General features: G+C 47.2%; 4 protein-coding genes across 5 annotated transcripts; 2 read left to right on the plus strand and 2 right to left on the minus strand.

Moving 5' to 3' along the window:
• Positions 1-88: 88 nt before the first annotated feature.
• On the minus strand, positions 89-5,827 carry LOC112893613 (putative RNA-binding protein YlmH). Of its 2 annotated transcripts, none has more exons than XM_025961036.1 (11): positions 5,395-5,827; positions 5,217-5,323; positions 3,790-3,855; positions 3,633-3,706; positions 3,461-3,566; positions 3,298-3,366; positions 2,751-2,815; positions 2,543-2,641; positions 2,324-2,423; positions 1,538-1,643; positions 89-632 (listed from the first exon to the last, which is right to left on the minus strand). In XM_025961036.1, the coding sequence occupies exons 1-10, from the start codon at positions 5,498-5,500 to the stop codon at positions 1,581-1,583; spliced, it is 855 nt and encodes a 284-aa protein (XP_025816821.1). In that variant the 5' UTR covers positions 5,501-5,827; the 3' UTR covers positions 89-632; positions 1,538-1,580. The 2 variants fall into 2 exon arrangements, with proteins under 2 accessions (XP_025816821.1, XP_025816820.1); XM_025961035.1 differs by having other exon boundaries at positions 3,790-3,921; positions 5,395-5,824.
• On the plus strand, positions 5,670-7,019 carry LOC112893612 (pentatricopeptide repeat-containing protein At2g27800, mitochondrial-like). Its single transcript, XM_025961034.1, has one exon. The coding sequence runs from the start codon at positions 5,670-5,672 to the stop codon at positions 6,825-6,827; it is 1,158 nt and encodes a 385-aa protein (XP_025816819.1). The 3' UTR covers positions 6,828-7,019.
• Positions 7,000-9,989, minus strand: LOC112893610 (dihydroorotase, mitochondrial). The gene is made up of 7 exons (XM_025961033.1): positions 9,606-9,989; positions 9,328-9,509; positions 8,820-8,953; positions 8,452-8,617; positions 8,263-8,379; positions 7,786-7,946; positions 7,000-7,577 (listed from the first exon to the last, which is right to left on the minus strand). Exons 1-7 carry the CDS (start codon positions 9,857-9,859, stop codon positions 7,374-7,376), a joined length of 1,218 nt encoding a protein of 405 aa, XP_025816818.1. The 5' UTR covers positions 9,860-9,989; the 3' UTR covers positions 7,000-7,373.
• A 1,405-nt stretch (positions 9,990-11,394) lies between these two features.
• Positions 11,395-15,169, plus strand: LOC112893077 (dual specificity protein kinase shkB-like). Its single transcript, XM_025960237.1, has 4 exons — positions 11,395-11,635; positions 12,097-13,405; positions 14,058-14,513; positions 14,741-15,169. The coding sequence occupies exons 2-4, from the start codon at positions 12,374-12,376 to the stop codon at positions 15,020-15,022; spliced, it is 1,770 nt and encodes a 589-aa protein (XP_025816022.1). The 5' UTR covers positions 11,395-11,635; positions 12,097-12,373; the 3' UTR covers positions 15,023-15,169.
• Positions 15,170-15,370: the final 201 nt, after the last annotated feature.

Below are 15,370 nucleotides of genomic sequence, written 5' to 3' on the forward strand. Positions count from 1 at the left end.
TACTACAATTTATGAGAAAGAAACACCTAGCCTACGCTGGTAGGAGCATGTGAGTGACCAAGCTTTTGGCATCTCCTTCAAAGAAAACTTCAAGGAAAGGTAGGTGTAGCAGTGTAGATATTGTTCCTGGCCAGTTAATTGCTGGGCTTCAAAGTTCAAACAAACAACCGCTTGACACAGGCTGTCAAGTTAGCGCATTCAAAGTCCCCCAAGGCTGTATACATCACAAAACCTTTACTGCTTTACAAACATGTGATGCCCTACTTTTGACATAACACTACTACCAGTAGTATATCTCTTTAGATATTATAGGATATTTCTGTGAAACCTACCAGAATATTATGCTGTAAAAACAGGAGAATGCTTGCATTTTCTTCGTTCAAGCAGAAGAAAAGAACGAAATTATCTCTCTAAAATCTCATTGCACCTCCAAAGACACGTTCTCTTGTGGCATTATTAGGGACCTGGCCTGGCATGACTACCACGTACTAGCCAAAAAAGAAGAAAGAACTGTAGCGAATAGGTTGAGGTGTACAAGGACTTGAGTAAATCCCTTTATGAGATCCCTTAATAGCTAAACTTTTGACAAAGAAAAAAAGCTTTAACTGGTGCCTTGGAACCTTTTCTTCATCCTGTTCCAAGAAAACGAGCACAGCATGAGTAACCTAAGATAAACATATGCAACACTAAGACCCTTGCACAATTTGCAGCTCTGGGCACTGAATCTTGTGATGATTTTGCAATCAAGAACCACAGAACCCATAAAAAGGTATGCTCAGTGTCAATCGTTTTAGCATTAAAAGGGCCAGGAGCCTGTGAATCTATGGCCAGCAGCTATCAACTGTCCCAATTGCAAAAATATTTCCTATCATCTTGTCATAATCGTTTCACACGTTTGATGATTGACCATGCAAGTAGCCCAGGATGTGGTTATCAAACATGGAATAGGGTACACTATTTCGTATCACAAAAGTTAGATGAGCAGAAAAACAGTTTCTTTTTTTTGTTTTTTTCACAACATAAACCTTTCTCTCTAACATTTCTTTAGCCTTATTTAGAGCAGAATAAGCCCTAACAGAATTAGCAGTTCAAATAGTGATTCTGACAGTGCATAAAAAGTTCAACAAGACTGTGTCAGTGACAGCACCAAAAAAATCGAAACCATGTTAGGTAATAGAAGCGCCCTGGCCCTTTGGTGCTTGTTATTCAAAATACTGAATCTATACTGATGAGTTTATGCAATTGTTCACCTCAAAGAAAATTGTTTTCCAAAGTTACAGCAGTCAATGAATCTTATGAATGAAAAGTGCTATATATCCAACCAAAGCATTCAACCCACGCCCGACCAGACTCCACTATCCAAACAGAGCGCAAGATGGTTTCTCTTTTTTTTTATTCAAGCGGCACAAGCAAGTTTAAGACTGCCGAGGCTTCGCACACTCTGGTAGTATGCATAGCTTTTTCCCTTAGGAATACTCAAATTCATGACATTTCAGCTCCAAGAATCTAGTAACATATAGGAATAAAAAATACATACCTTTCAATTTCAGCCGTGAAAAGAGATTAGGTCAGTCCCTAGCTTACAAATATTGAATCAACTCAACCGCATACTTTCCTTTCCTAGTAGTTACAATTTCCCCAATCTAGAGAAGAAATGAACAAGTAACCATAAATAAACCAAGCAGATAACTTCATACTGCAAATCTAAAGTAAGGCACTTCAGAAGTTTGCAAAACAATAAAAAGCGGCGTGCATATATTTGGCCATTTGCCTAATATCTGATCAAAGCAATATTCTTACTTCGTCAATATAAAACAAAAGGTTAGCCAACTGATTGTTAACATGTTTAAACAAATTCAGTATAAGGAACAGCATCAGATCAGGAATGATACAATAAGCTATTATTCTGTGCTCATGGGACATCACCCATTTGCCATTATATGGCCAACAGATGAGGAAAAGCTACCCTGACTCCAAGGACTTTGCTCAGTTGCTTCATTTGCAGACCAAGTTTGCATGCATTATATAGTCAAAACAATATCGAACAAAAGTGAAACATGCAACATCCAACCTAATGGACTAAAGAATAAGAGAAGTTCAACATATTTACGAAACAGCATAGACTAAAGGCCTCTCAAGCAAAACCAAGAAACTAGCGGTATCAGAGTAAAGTAGGTAGCAATAGCAACACGACAAGGTTATCCTAGATTCTTAGTGTGTACAAGATTGGTCAGTCATTTTTTCTTTCTCGAACAACTACAAGATTGGTCAGTCATTTATAACTTAAAAGATAAGATTATCACATTCTTTATTTTTTAATTACCTTTAATCTTCCCATTCCACTGACAGAAACAACGTCTCCAGATTTCAGGGTAACTCCATTTTTCAAAACTGGCATCCAATTCACACGAACATCCCCGGCACTGAACAAGCAAACAGAGGTACAGTGGACATTTAGAATAGACAAAAAAATAAATAAAGAAAACAATTGTGCTAAGATAAGTACACATAAAGTTGATAACTGATAACTCAAAGTTCATACCTTATCAAGCTAGCAAGCTTTGTGCGTGAGATTTTAAATCCCGCGCTGGCCAATGCATCAACCCTGAGGGACGACTCTACAGTTTTAAATGACTTGGTCCTGCAGTTTAAAGGAAAATCTGAGTCGCTTTTGCCAGGCTTTTACAACATAAAACTTTGAAAGAAAGCTCATAGGGTTCATAGAAAGGTATGAGATCACATGAGAAAACCTTGGTGGTTCATATTCTAGAGCGAGCAAAGGAATCTGAGCGCATGAAACACCAACTTTCCCCACCTGTAGAATAAAATCCCATTAGAAATATCCGTAATCATGCATGAATTGGGCTAAGCTAAAATGGATCGTAACTAGAAGGATTTGTAGTGAGCAAAATCAGATAATAAAAAAGGCAACCAAAGTGTATGAATCATGAATGACAGTCAAGTTGGCAAATAAATTTAGCTAAAACTCATAACAGACGTACTAAAATCACTAAGAAAGCCTTTCCATTATGACCAGAGAACATATCAGAACATAGCACACTGTAATTCCTAATATATGAGTACACTCAGAAACTTTGCAACTAGTAACACTGCTATGAGTTCTCTGTCCTTTGCATCACACCAGACCCAAAGAATAATAAAATGTGAGAATAAACTATATCAGATCTTCTCCACCATGCTCATTAATCTGAAAATCAGGGATAAGTACACAAAAAACTCCTGTAAATTGTGAATTGTAATAGAACAGATGCACAAATTGCAAGATATCTAATCTACCTTTTCGAGAGTAGAAATCAGATAGTCAACAAGTTCTGGATCAACAAGGACCTGAGCACCTCTTTCCCCCTAACAAAAATCAAATAGACATTTCAGTGACAAAAGGGAAATGGTGGGAAATGGCCAGATCATTCAGAATAAAGTGATTGGGGAAGCAGTACACCTGTAAAAGAATATCTCCAACCTTCTCCCTTGTTATTCCTGTTCCAAGAATGGCACCGAGAAAGTCACCATGAGAAAAGGGTTCCAATCGGAAATTCCCTGAGATGCTGGGTTGGTCTCAAAGTCAGCTTATATAGCAGATAGGGATGCTTATAAGGTAAGACTGAGAAAACCTCAAAGCAGCAACTACATCTGGGTTACTTGTCATAGAGTCCGGATGTCCAACAGAAATTCGGCACCGCTCAGCCTATATATATAAATATAAGAATGAGAAGCTAGATAGCCTTATAGAAGCAACTAGCGAATTTCCATTTGAGTATTTAATTTCACCTGCGGGTAGCCACCCTGAGCTACTGCTTTTATGTCTGCTAACTTCTCAATTGCCAACATAGCCTCCTGTATTATAGGTGGAGTAAGAAAATTGGTGTGGAAAACATCTCTTCGTTTGGAAGCCCTTTCTGCCTGTATAAGCTAGATGTTAGTGCAAATCTACGGATAGCAAGAACAACCATATCCACACGATCAAATTGGCACATTTTATCATTACCATCTTGATTCAAATATAACGGACACAAACATGCCTACGAAGAAAAGTGACACATCATAGATCTAGAGTCTACTCATATTTTGCTAACTATTGTCCAGCCCAACAGTGTGGCACTTTGGCTCTCAGGCTGAATCTTATAGTAAATTTGTACCACGAATTTTGTGGGTTATGCCTGTTTATTCACCAAAGAATATGACCTTCCGGGATTCACAATTGTGACCTCAGCATTGTGAGCCCTAAGATGACTATACTAGACAACTGCCCCTGCCCTTTCAAAGAGAAAAGAACCACTATATATTTCTGAGGAATACTAAAATAAACAAACAAATATAGATATTGCCACGTATATTATATTTTATCCTTGGAATGAGGAATTTCCTTTTCAGACTTCAACAATAAAGTTTCAGTGATGATGTCCAAAGTTCATGCATGAAACTACGTTAACAAACTCAATCCTACAGCATCGGCCAAAATGACAACAAATCAGATAGTGGTTTTTCTCTTCCCCCCCCCCCCCCCCCCCCCTAGAAGAGCAATAAGATACTAATGTATGATACATCTGTTTCAACCATATTTTACAGACTACAGTAAATGCAAATATCAGTTTCTACTACAATGCCCTCCGAAGTGGGAAAAAGTCTCTTTTCCCTCTGCTATTTATCTGTTGAATATGCCTACTCCAGAGCTGTTATCACTTATTTATCTATGACAAGCAAATGACATGGGTGATTTCCTTCGGAGCCTATCAATTGAATGCAATTGAAGGTTTATGTTGCATGCACCACATGGGCACTCTTATTGACGACCACTCTCATAGGACACTCTTATTGATGACCACTCTCATAGGACACTCTTATTGACGACCACTCTCATAGGACAATAGAGAAACAGCTACGGTTTGAGCATTTCTCATGGCCCATGTTTGTGATTTACCCCAATACTCCCTCCCTCCCTCACTCAGAGAGTCAGAGTTAAGCTTGAACATAACTCAATACTGGTAATGATAATTGATAAGTGAAATGCCAAGTGCAATGGAAGCACCTGGTTCCAAGGCAATTAATCAGACGCAATAATCACAAGCCAACGCATACGCCCCTACAAGCTGCTTATGTTCAATAGCTATACTCACTAGGTTCTGAACACTAGTAGCTACTCAGTTCAATGAAGACAGACTGAGCCTGATTTCTCAATTGTCTTGAAGGGGGCTTACCATATCCAGAATGTTCCTGACTTCCTCGGCTGCATTCCTGTCCACGCTCCCTTTAATCGCCGAATCCCTGGCTGCTGCGGCGACGGCAATGGCGGCGGTACACCGTCCTGCGGCGCGGGTGGGCCAAGCGTCAGCGGAGAGGCAAAAATCGAACGATAAGATGGGCGTTCGGGCTTACCTCGCGTGATGAAATAGTACGGGGCGGGGATGACTCCGCGCGGGTGAGCAGCACGGAGGAGACGCCGGAGTGGACTCGCCAACGTGAGGGCGGCGGCGGCGGTCATCCCCACCCTCCACGTAACAGAGGAATTTGCCTCCGGTTTCCGGCTGGTGCTCTACTGCTCTGTGGCTGTGTGCCTGTGTGTGGGGGCGGTCTGGTCAAGGCCTTTTGGGCCTGAAGTCCTGTGTGATCTGTCATCTGCCTGTGAAAAATACCCGTTCCTGGCCTTCCCTATGGCCACGCTCCTCCGCCGCCTCCTCCGCTCCACCGCCGCCCCCGCGTCCATCTCCGGCCACATACCGTTCTCCACCCGATCCCGCCGCACGCCGCACCGCTTCCGCCGCGGCCGCGGCCGCAACCCGCCGCCGCCCTCCCCCGACGCCATCTCCGCGGCCATCGCATCCCTCCCGTCCCGCCTCACCCCGCCCGTGCTCGCCTCCTCCCTCGCCTCCACCTCCGACGCGCGCCTCCTCCTCCCGCTCCTCACCCACTCCCTCCGCCTCCCCGCCTTCCGCCCCGACCCCGCCCCGTTCCTCGTCGCCATCAAGCGCCTCGCCGCCGCCGACCTGTACGCCGACTTCGACCGCGCCTGCGCGCTCTCCTTCTCGCTCCTCCCCTCGCTCCCTTCTCCGGGAACCCTCCTCCGCGATGCGCTCTACTTCTACTGCCAGTTCGGCAGGCTCGGCAAGGCCTTCCACGTCTACACCCTCATGCGCGCCTCCCCCGACCCTGCGGCGCGCCCCTCCGCCGACACATACCACGCGCTCTTCACCGCGCTGCTGTCGCGCGGCCGCGGCGACACCTTGATCCACTACATGTACATGGACAACGTGTCGGCGCTGTTCAGGCAGATGCTCGAGGAGGGGATCCTGCCGGACACGCGCACGCTCAACGTGCTCGTCAGGGGCTACGCGCAGTCGCTGCACCTCAACGACGCGCTGCGCGTGTTCCACCAGATGCAGCCCCTGTACGGGTGCGAGCCGGACGCGTCCACGTACAGCTACCTCGTGCACGGGCTGAGCGCGCAGGGCCGCACCAGGAACGCGCGGGAGCTGTTCGACGAAATGCGCGAGAAGGGCCTCCTGCCGACGGAGCCAGCATGCAACGCGTTCGTCAGCGCGCTGGCTATGGCCGGAGAGGCCGAAGACGCGGAGCGGGTAATGTGGGAGATGGCCAGGGCCGGGAGGGTGGTGGATGACATCACAAGGAGGGCATTGGTGGAGGAGTTATGGAGGGCCGGGAAGCAGGAGGATGCTGATAGACTAGCAAGGGAGATGGAGGAGAAGGGCATTGTGAGTGCTCGCGAGCTTCGGGCGCTTCTGAATTACATCCATGACGACGACGGTGATGAAAATTCGGATGTTGATGGCAGAGGGAGGAGCACATGGTGAGAGGTTGCTACAGATAGACAGCGATGGCAATGTGACGACAGAATGAGAGATTGCATCACCTGCAACTGCAAGTCTGAACAACGGGGCAAGGACAACAATTGTCCTAAAGTCGGTCAGGATTCAGAAGTAGTAACAGGACAAAGTTGTGACAAAGGAACTGCGAGATGTCAAATACTCAGCGATGTAAATTCAATTATTCATTCATCATGGGTGCCCTGATGCCTAGATCAGTAGATCACCCTTGAAAACAGTACACTGTTGCTTTCAACAAAAAAAAACAGTATACTGTGCCCCGTTTCTGAAATTGTACTGCAAGTCTGCAATCCCAAAAGGATATAATATAACTCAACAAGCAGACATTTCGCCATTGCTTTCGATATGTTATTCTCGCTAGTCTTGCCTTCAAGAATTTCACGTAGAGGCATAGGACAAGCTTATGTCTGAAGACAGTTTCCTATGCTGATTCTAACAGAAAACGAGGAAAACAAATGGAATGACTCCACTTATTGATTCCACCCAAGTGCATCGTCCAATAATGCAAATTGTTTATTCTTCAGGCTGATCAGATGGAAGCCAATCAAGGGTGCTGCCAGTAAACATAGGCACAATCTCCCCTGAACTGTGTTTATAGGATGCGGGAACTTTCCAGGCACTCTTTCTCAAGACAATCTTGGATGTGTTCCTTGGTAAGCCATAAAAATCAGGGCCGTTGAAGCTTGTAAATGCTTCTAACTTATCTAGGGCACCAGCCTGAAATTGTGGAAACATGTCCCAAAAAAAATGCAATCAGAAAGAGTTTTCAACATCCACATAGTTTGTTACACTTCGAAACTTCAGTGTTGTGAAACAGAAAGATAATTTTCTTGAAAACTATAGTGATAAATGATCATGTAGTCTCTTTATTGTCTCAAAAGCAAAGATGATTGATAGGTATGAGAGTGCTAGAGATAGAGATTACCTCTTCAAATACCTTCGCGTAAAGAGACAAGGCAACAGGAGCACTGTATATTCCTGCGCATCCACAGGAACATTCTTTGTTCCGTTTATCATGGGGAGCGCTATCGGTACCAAGAAAGTACCTTCTACTCCCACTTGTTACAGCAGATACAATAGCTTGTCCTGGGTAGAAGGTTGAGAAACAGTTAATAAGGGTGCTGTTCAAAATTACATGACAGTTGATTGAAATATGGGCAATTGCCGAATCTAACTAGGCAACAGAAAAATGTAAGACAAGAACATTATTATGGATCTAGTTATATATTGATGATGGAATATTTGGTCATACTTCAAACCAAAATGATTATAATCATGCATGTTTAAGAACTGGTTTTCACAATTGCTTAGGAAATGCCTAGTCATTTTGAACCAAAAGAAATATGATTGTGCATTTGTAACAACTGGTTGCATTTCTTATTGGAGGGCAATTGCAACATACTATGAATCTCTCTTTTCAGTACTGGCAAGCAGTAATTGTGTGGCTGCAAGCCACCCTGAAATAAAGCATTCCTATTGAGGAGGAGATGCTGGGGAGTCACTGTTGCAGCAACATGACCTGGGAACATGAAAGTGTTATAATCATTGAAAAGGGCAAAAGTATAAGGCCATTCTAGCAGTAGTGCAACACCTTCTTCACATGATTCTATGAAGTTCACTGCATCCATAGTTGTGATATGTTCCATGACGATTTTCAGCTGTGGAAGTTTTTGTCCAAGTGGTGCCAATATTCTATCAATAAAAACCTTCTCCCGGTCAAAGGTGTCAACATGTGGATCTGTGACTTCACCATGAACCTGAAGAAAAAAAAACACAAATAACCATAAAAGCTGTTTCATAAGGCAGTGCAGCAAAAAGCCACAAAAACAAATTACTAACTAGAAGCAAGAACTGTTCAACAGATTGTCCAGTTAAGGCTAGTCACGTGGATCAAAAGTCCAATCAAAAGGTCAATAGTGGATCAAGGATGCAATGTACCAAAGGTCCAAAGCTACTTACAAGCAAAGGCATTTCCTGCCTGACCATCTCCTCGAGGACAGGCAAGCATTTCCCAATGTCAGTGACACCATCTTGGGAATTGGTAGTTGCTCCGGCAGGATACAGCTTCACAGCAAAGACTACACCACTCTTTCCTAAAACCACATAGCATGCAACATAAACATCACCATCCAGACAATCCATATATTGATAAATGCACACAATTATTTTAAGGACATTAGCCAAATTTGCTCATGTTTTCGACAGATGGTATGTGGCAATGAACTCATTGCACAAATGTACATCTGCAGTCTGCACTGTCTGCCACGAAGGGACGGTGAAACCAACGATAGCGCTGAGTACTTTTTGGATTTTTTGACTAGTTAGGAGCAGATGGATGCAAACGCAATACAACTAGACAACCATGACACGTGAAGTCCATCTACATGCCACTAGGTAAAGATACAGCTTTAGATCTGAAGATGAAAAAAGCCTGAAGAACAGGTAACTGGATGGAGATAATTCATACTTGCGAGTTTGATCTCCTCCGGACTAGTGTTGTCCGTGAGGTAAAGCGTCATGAGTGGCACGAAACTACTCCCGGGCGGCAGCGCCCTCATGATCTCCTCCCTGTACTCCACGGCGCGCGCCGTCGTGGTCACCGGCGGCTTCAAGTTGGGCATGATGATAGCCCTCCCAAAATGCCTCGCGCTGCCACAGAGAACACAACCACGCGGCTACCACTCAGAGGCATTACATCGAACACCCGGCAAGCGCCATCAAAGCAGCAGCGACGATTGGACAAACCTGTGTGGCAGCACAGCCTCGAGGACGCCGCCTTCACGAATGTGGAGGTGCCAGTCGTCGGGGCGCGTGATGACCAGCTGCTCCTGCTGCTGCGACGTGGCTGCCATGGCGGTCGCCCTCAGGTTCGGGAGCAGAGAAGCGCGGAAGCTGACGCGGCAAGGAGGGGACAGCCGGAGGAAGGGGGCCGACGAAGGCTTCGTGTGCGGGTGCGCGCAGACGGTGGTGGTGGTGGTGGTGGTGGTTGCGGCCTGCATTGGGTTCGCTCGCTTTATTCTATTGACCTCTCCGCTCTCCGGTGGCGAGCGCGGCGTGGTGGGGCTGCGGGGAGCCGGGGACTGCGGGAGCGCGGTGCGGCCGCGCGGGGGTGAAGTCCGGGTTCCTTGGCAGTTGGCACGTTGTCCTGCTGGATCCGATTGGACGCAAGGCGGGCCTTGTTCGCGGGCTTTTTCCGGCCTATTGGGGCCTACCAAAAGTCTTTTTACTCTCTTTCGGCGAACACAATTGTTTTCCTGATTAACTAAGACCTCGGCCCTCGTGAAGCGAATTGCACCACGGGCTGGTAGTCAAAATCTAAGCCACGTGCACAGGGATCGGTCAAAGCCTCAAAGGGCGAGCAAGGCATGATCCATATTAGCGAATCTTTGATTTTTCTAAGTGCTACTACTAGATAGACCAGCACGTCGAGTATACATTCTCCGGAAAAAAGAGAGAGGAAACGGCGCGTTTTCAAATATACCTATGAATTTAGGCATGTTTGCTAGAGTTTGGTTTCAAGAATTAGGTTTTCTAGAAGTTAAAGTTGTGACTATGCTCGAGGTATGTTAGTAAGGTATTTTGAACTGTATTTGTCAAATAGAAGTTTCAATAACTTCATGTTATCCGAAAAGTTTAAATCTGGCAAGAGTGTATCCAAAGAGCTATCCACATGTAATATACAGAAAGTTCATTTACCTTGTGCATTTTAATTGTACAAAATGATGTTTTATTTATATTTTTTACAAGATTGACATACAAACATCACCATACACACCAAGCGCCGACGCATACCAAGAGCGTATATTAGTACAATCCTACAGCGGCGCGATCGTGTATCTAATATTGTGGGCATCAAGATCTGTAGTATGCAAATCGTATACATATATTTGGCTTTTAATGGCATTGTCATGTTGAATGGGCTGAATTGTCAAGCCGTACGTGTTAAAATTCCAAGACTCGGGGGGGGGGGGGGGGGGGGGCATGACTAGGCTACTCATCACAATTCACAAACCAAAAGTCAGGAGTCTTGTATAGTTCACCCTGCCAATGGGCTCGCCCTACGCCGACGCCGAAGCGACCGAACCCGGCCGCCCACATGCACGAGGTCCACATGGAGGATAGGATCGATCCCGGACGCCAGCGCCATCGGATCCGCGTCTCACCTCCCCTCTCGCCGGGACCAAAAGAGACCAGCGCTCGTTCGGTTTATTAATTAATAATAATGATCCCCAAAAGTCGCCTATGATGATCCCGTAATCGACCGTAGAATAATCGTTGAACTAGCGATGGATCCGCCCGCCCCGCTACGCGTCCGTATACTTCACCTTCACTGCTCGATCTCCTTCTGTTAACGAGGGCGGGAAAGGAGAGATCCGTCGTCCCATCCTGTCACGTCAGGCCACCGCGCACGCACGAAAGCGACGCGAAGCCAAGGAGGATCGCTGCTGCTCGTGCTCGTGCGCCCCCGCCCCGGGCCCCGCCCTGCCCCGAAGCTGCTCGATTCGGCCAGCGATAAAACCGTTCGGGGAGGGCTCCATCGCAACATTCTTCGCCGCCGCCTCCCCTTCCCCATCGGCGCGAATCCCACTCCCGGGTTCCGGCGCCTCCTCCCCCCACGCGGCGTCGCCTTTTCTTTCACCCCGTGCGGCGCCTCCGATCCGTCCCGTCCCTCCGCCGCGGCCTCGCCTGTTCGGCGCGTTCCCTCCCCCCACGTTCCTGCCTGCCCGCCTGCTCGGCGCGTCCGCGCGTGGGGTTCGGCTGCTTCTTCCGGTCGGGTAAGCGTCGGGGACGGCTCTCTCTCTTGCTCGCTCTCGGGCTCTTGATTGGGAGGGGCGAATTCTTGTTTGGATTTGGGCACCGGTGGCGCTGCGCCGGGGTGGCGGCGTCGCGTGGCGTGGGATTTCAATTCCGGTTCGGCGTCACGCTTTCCGTGGATTCACGTATCCCGCCCGTCCTGCCTTGCCGCCCCGCTCGCCCTTTTCTTGCCCTTCTTCTATTCTTATGGCGGTTCCTGCACGCCTCTATTCTCTCGTTCGCGTAGCCGGCACGGTTCGTCGCCCTTTTCGATCCGACGATCCTTCCTCTGTCCCTAGCTCGCGGCTTTTGACCAATGGAAGCGTTCCATCTGTTTTCCTAGCTAGTTAGTTTCCGGCGACTTCGTGTATGAATTCTTCTACGTTTTGTTCGCCGTCTTTGCGTATTGATCTCGGGTGCTTGATTTTGAATTTGATTTCAGGAGGCGGAGCCGGTCCGTGGAATCTGACCGGATCGCTCGCGGCATCCGAGCGATCGAGGTCGGGCGAAGGCCCGGGGCTCTTCGAGAAGGGAGCAGCAGCAAATGTGGCGCCTGTTCAATGACCTGTGGGATGTGCTAGGATCCGGATTTCTCTCGTCCAGGTTCCTCTGATCCATCTGTTTCGGCGCCTCAGCCCCCTGTCCCTGTGCGCGCGCGCGCGCGTCGGGAAGGAACTCGGGATCGTCTGGTTGGTGGCATCGGGATTTGAGGGGAGGAGATGGACGACGAGGATTACTCGTGGGTGCGGCGCACGCGGTTCTCCCACTCCGTCGTCCGCTCTAACTCCGGCAGGGAGCAGTTTGGCGCCTTCGTCGAGCAGTTCAACCGCGGCACCGCGCTCAAGCAGAAGGGCCCCGACTCGGGGTTCAAACTCCATGGCCTCAACATGGAGCCAGGGACGAGGCCCCCCACCTCCTCCCGTCCGAGGACGAGCCCGCTGAGCACCCGGCCCGAGCCCACCAAGGACTCGTCTTCCGACGCCGAGCCGACGCAGCACGACAAGGCAGCCAGTGATCGCTCGTCGCAGCAAGCATCGGCGACGCAGGACGATGCCAAGGTCGCGAATGGGAAGAAAGGAAGAACCAACCTGAGCGTGGCAGTCCCTTGCGGGCCCGCAGTTCGGAGCGCGGATGATGAGCGCCCTGGAGCGCCCGATTTCTCCTTCCACCCCGACGAGCAGAGCCTGAGGCTGCAGAGAACGTGCTCGAGCCCTGCTCCGTTTCCGAGGAAGAAAACGCCGGGCGATGACTCCCTCACGCGCAGCTCGTCGCTTAGTCTGCTTGGCGAGGCGCCGATGCTGAAGCAGAGGGCGACGTCGCCCCTCCCATCTCGTCACGTTCCTGAAGTGTTTCAGGAAGCCAGATCGGCCAGCAAGAGGTTCTCCACTCCACCGCCCCGAAAATCCTCGTCTTCGCTAGACCTGAACGGGAATCCACCGGTGCCGGTGAGGGCACCGGGCAAGCTGAAGCATAGGAAGGAGGGCCATGCCAACGGAAGGGCGAAGGTTGCTGCACTGGAGGTGCTCGAGAAATGGTCCGTCGATCGCTCCCAGCTGCTCATTGGGCACAGGTTCTCGTCCGGGGCTCACAGTCGGTTGTTTCACGGAATCTACAAGGAGCAGCCTGTTGCCGTCAAGTTCATCAGACAGCCTGATGACGAGGAAGATGCAGAGCTGGCTGCTCAGCTTGAGAAGCAGTTCAACACGGAAGTTACCACTCTGTCACGACTCCATCATCCTAATGTCATTAAGGTAACTCACAACTTTCCATTTTTTAAGAATTTCTTTTGTGGTTATGATGCTGGTGTTATTCTGCACTGGCTCTGAATAAGCTTACAATGTCATGGAAGTAGTCGGACAATTATACTGTGTGCTTTATGTTTCCGAGTTATTTTTACTTTGTGACAATTTAGACGCACTCGTGATTATATGGCCAGCTATCAAGACGTTTCAATTTTTTTATGTATACGGCGTTTCCTTTTTGTTGACAACTAGTACAGCATGCAGAATTGCGTAGGCAGAGGAACCCTTGAACTTGCAATTAACCTTCATATTACGTGTCTTATTTACTTGCATTTAATTGGCATAACCCTCTTCCAGTTGACCTGGAAGCTTCGGGATCCCTGAAGGACTCGCAACAGTAATTCAGTAGTAGTGTACAATTTGGTAGCTGCACTTTTAGGGTTGCCTTCCATAGTTGATAGTTGCATGTGATCCTACTATTACATGCATAATATATGGGCACATGGTCGTCCTGCTGTCCAAATGGGTAGTGGAGATTGTTTGACTTGCAAGCACACTAAAATTCAGAAAATGAAAGCCCATCCTTTATCATGATAGTTACAAATTGTGATCTTTGTTCTGTGAGTCTCCTTCTCAATCAATCCACATTTTGTTTATGTAGCTGGTTGGAGCATGCAGCAGTCCACCAGTATTCTGCGTCATCACTGAATTCCTTGCTGGAGGTTCTTTGAGAGCGTTTTTGCACAAGCAGGATCACAAATCTCTTCCACTAGACAAGATTATCTCAATTAGCTTGGATATTGCACGCGGCATGGCATACATTCACTCGCAGGGAGTTGTCCATCGTGATGTGAAACCAGAGAACATCATATTCGACGAAGAATTTTGTGCAAAGATTGTTGATTTTGGAATAGCTTGTGAACAAGAGTACTGTGACCCTCTGGCAAACGACACCGGGACATTCAGATGGATGGCTCCAGAGATGATGAAGCGTAAAGCATATGGTCGAAAAGTTGATGTCTACAGCTTTGGCCTTATCTTATGGGAAATGTTTTCTGGCTCAGTACCTTATGAAGAGCTGAATCCTTTTCAAGCAGCTTTTGCTGTTTTTGACAAGGTAATAACCTGATCCCCATTTCCTTCCTTGCATGCTAATATTGTATTCCTTGGCTTGGGAATATCGCTTTGTTCTAAATTAAGAGATTGGATTGCACAAGAAACAATATGCGAAGACATTTTGAATAGCTGCAGTGTATAGTGAAGTTTCAGAAATACATGCATTCCTTCAGTAGTGTTGCTTTTCGTAAAATAAAAAAATGGTGACCATAATTTTCTAATTTTCAGAATGTGAGGCCGGCCATTCCTACTAACTGCCCAGCGCCAGTACGACTTCTAATTGAGCAGTGTTGGACCTCGCATCCGGAGAAGAGGCCTGACTTCTGCCAAATAGTTCAAATACTGGAGAAGTTTAAGACGGTCCTTGAAAGAGATGGTACACTCGACAACATGCCAAGCTCGATCTGCCAGGAGACTCATGATCACAAGAACTGGCTTGCTAATTGGGCCCAAAAGCTCAAGCATAGCCAACCTGATTTCTCTGGGCCGCCTCCACCAAAACTGTTGTAACTGTATTCAGCACCTTCTCCCTTCCGAAATTGCTAATCCGATAGGCCACAGGATGTACTTCCAGCTCTTTTTATGTCAGGTAGATACAAAAAAAAGGAAACAAATCGTTTGTTTGCCTTTCACGGTTTTACAGCACGACTAGCACTCGCTTTACTTCACCATGGCAGTGTTCTTCATCATATCAAATGCACAAAATGTACATACGCAGTTTACTGAAAATGCTTCTTCAAGGGGCTTAAAATGTTTGGCATCGTTACATCAAGAGCTCATTCTGATTTCTGGGAACCCGCATATTTACTTATTACACCCTTTTCTCACCTTGCAACATTTCTGGTTTGGATTTATCAA

This window comes from Panicum hallii, chromosome 5 (genome assembly GCF_002211085.1).
Source record: "Panicum hallii strain FIL2 chromosome 5, PHallii_v3.1, whole genome shotgun sequence".
Classification (NCBI taxonomy): domain Eukaryota; kingdom Viridiplantae; phylum Streptophyta; class Magnoliopsida; order Poales; family Poaceae; genus Panicum; species Panicum hallii.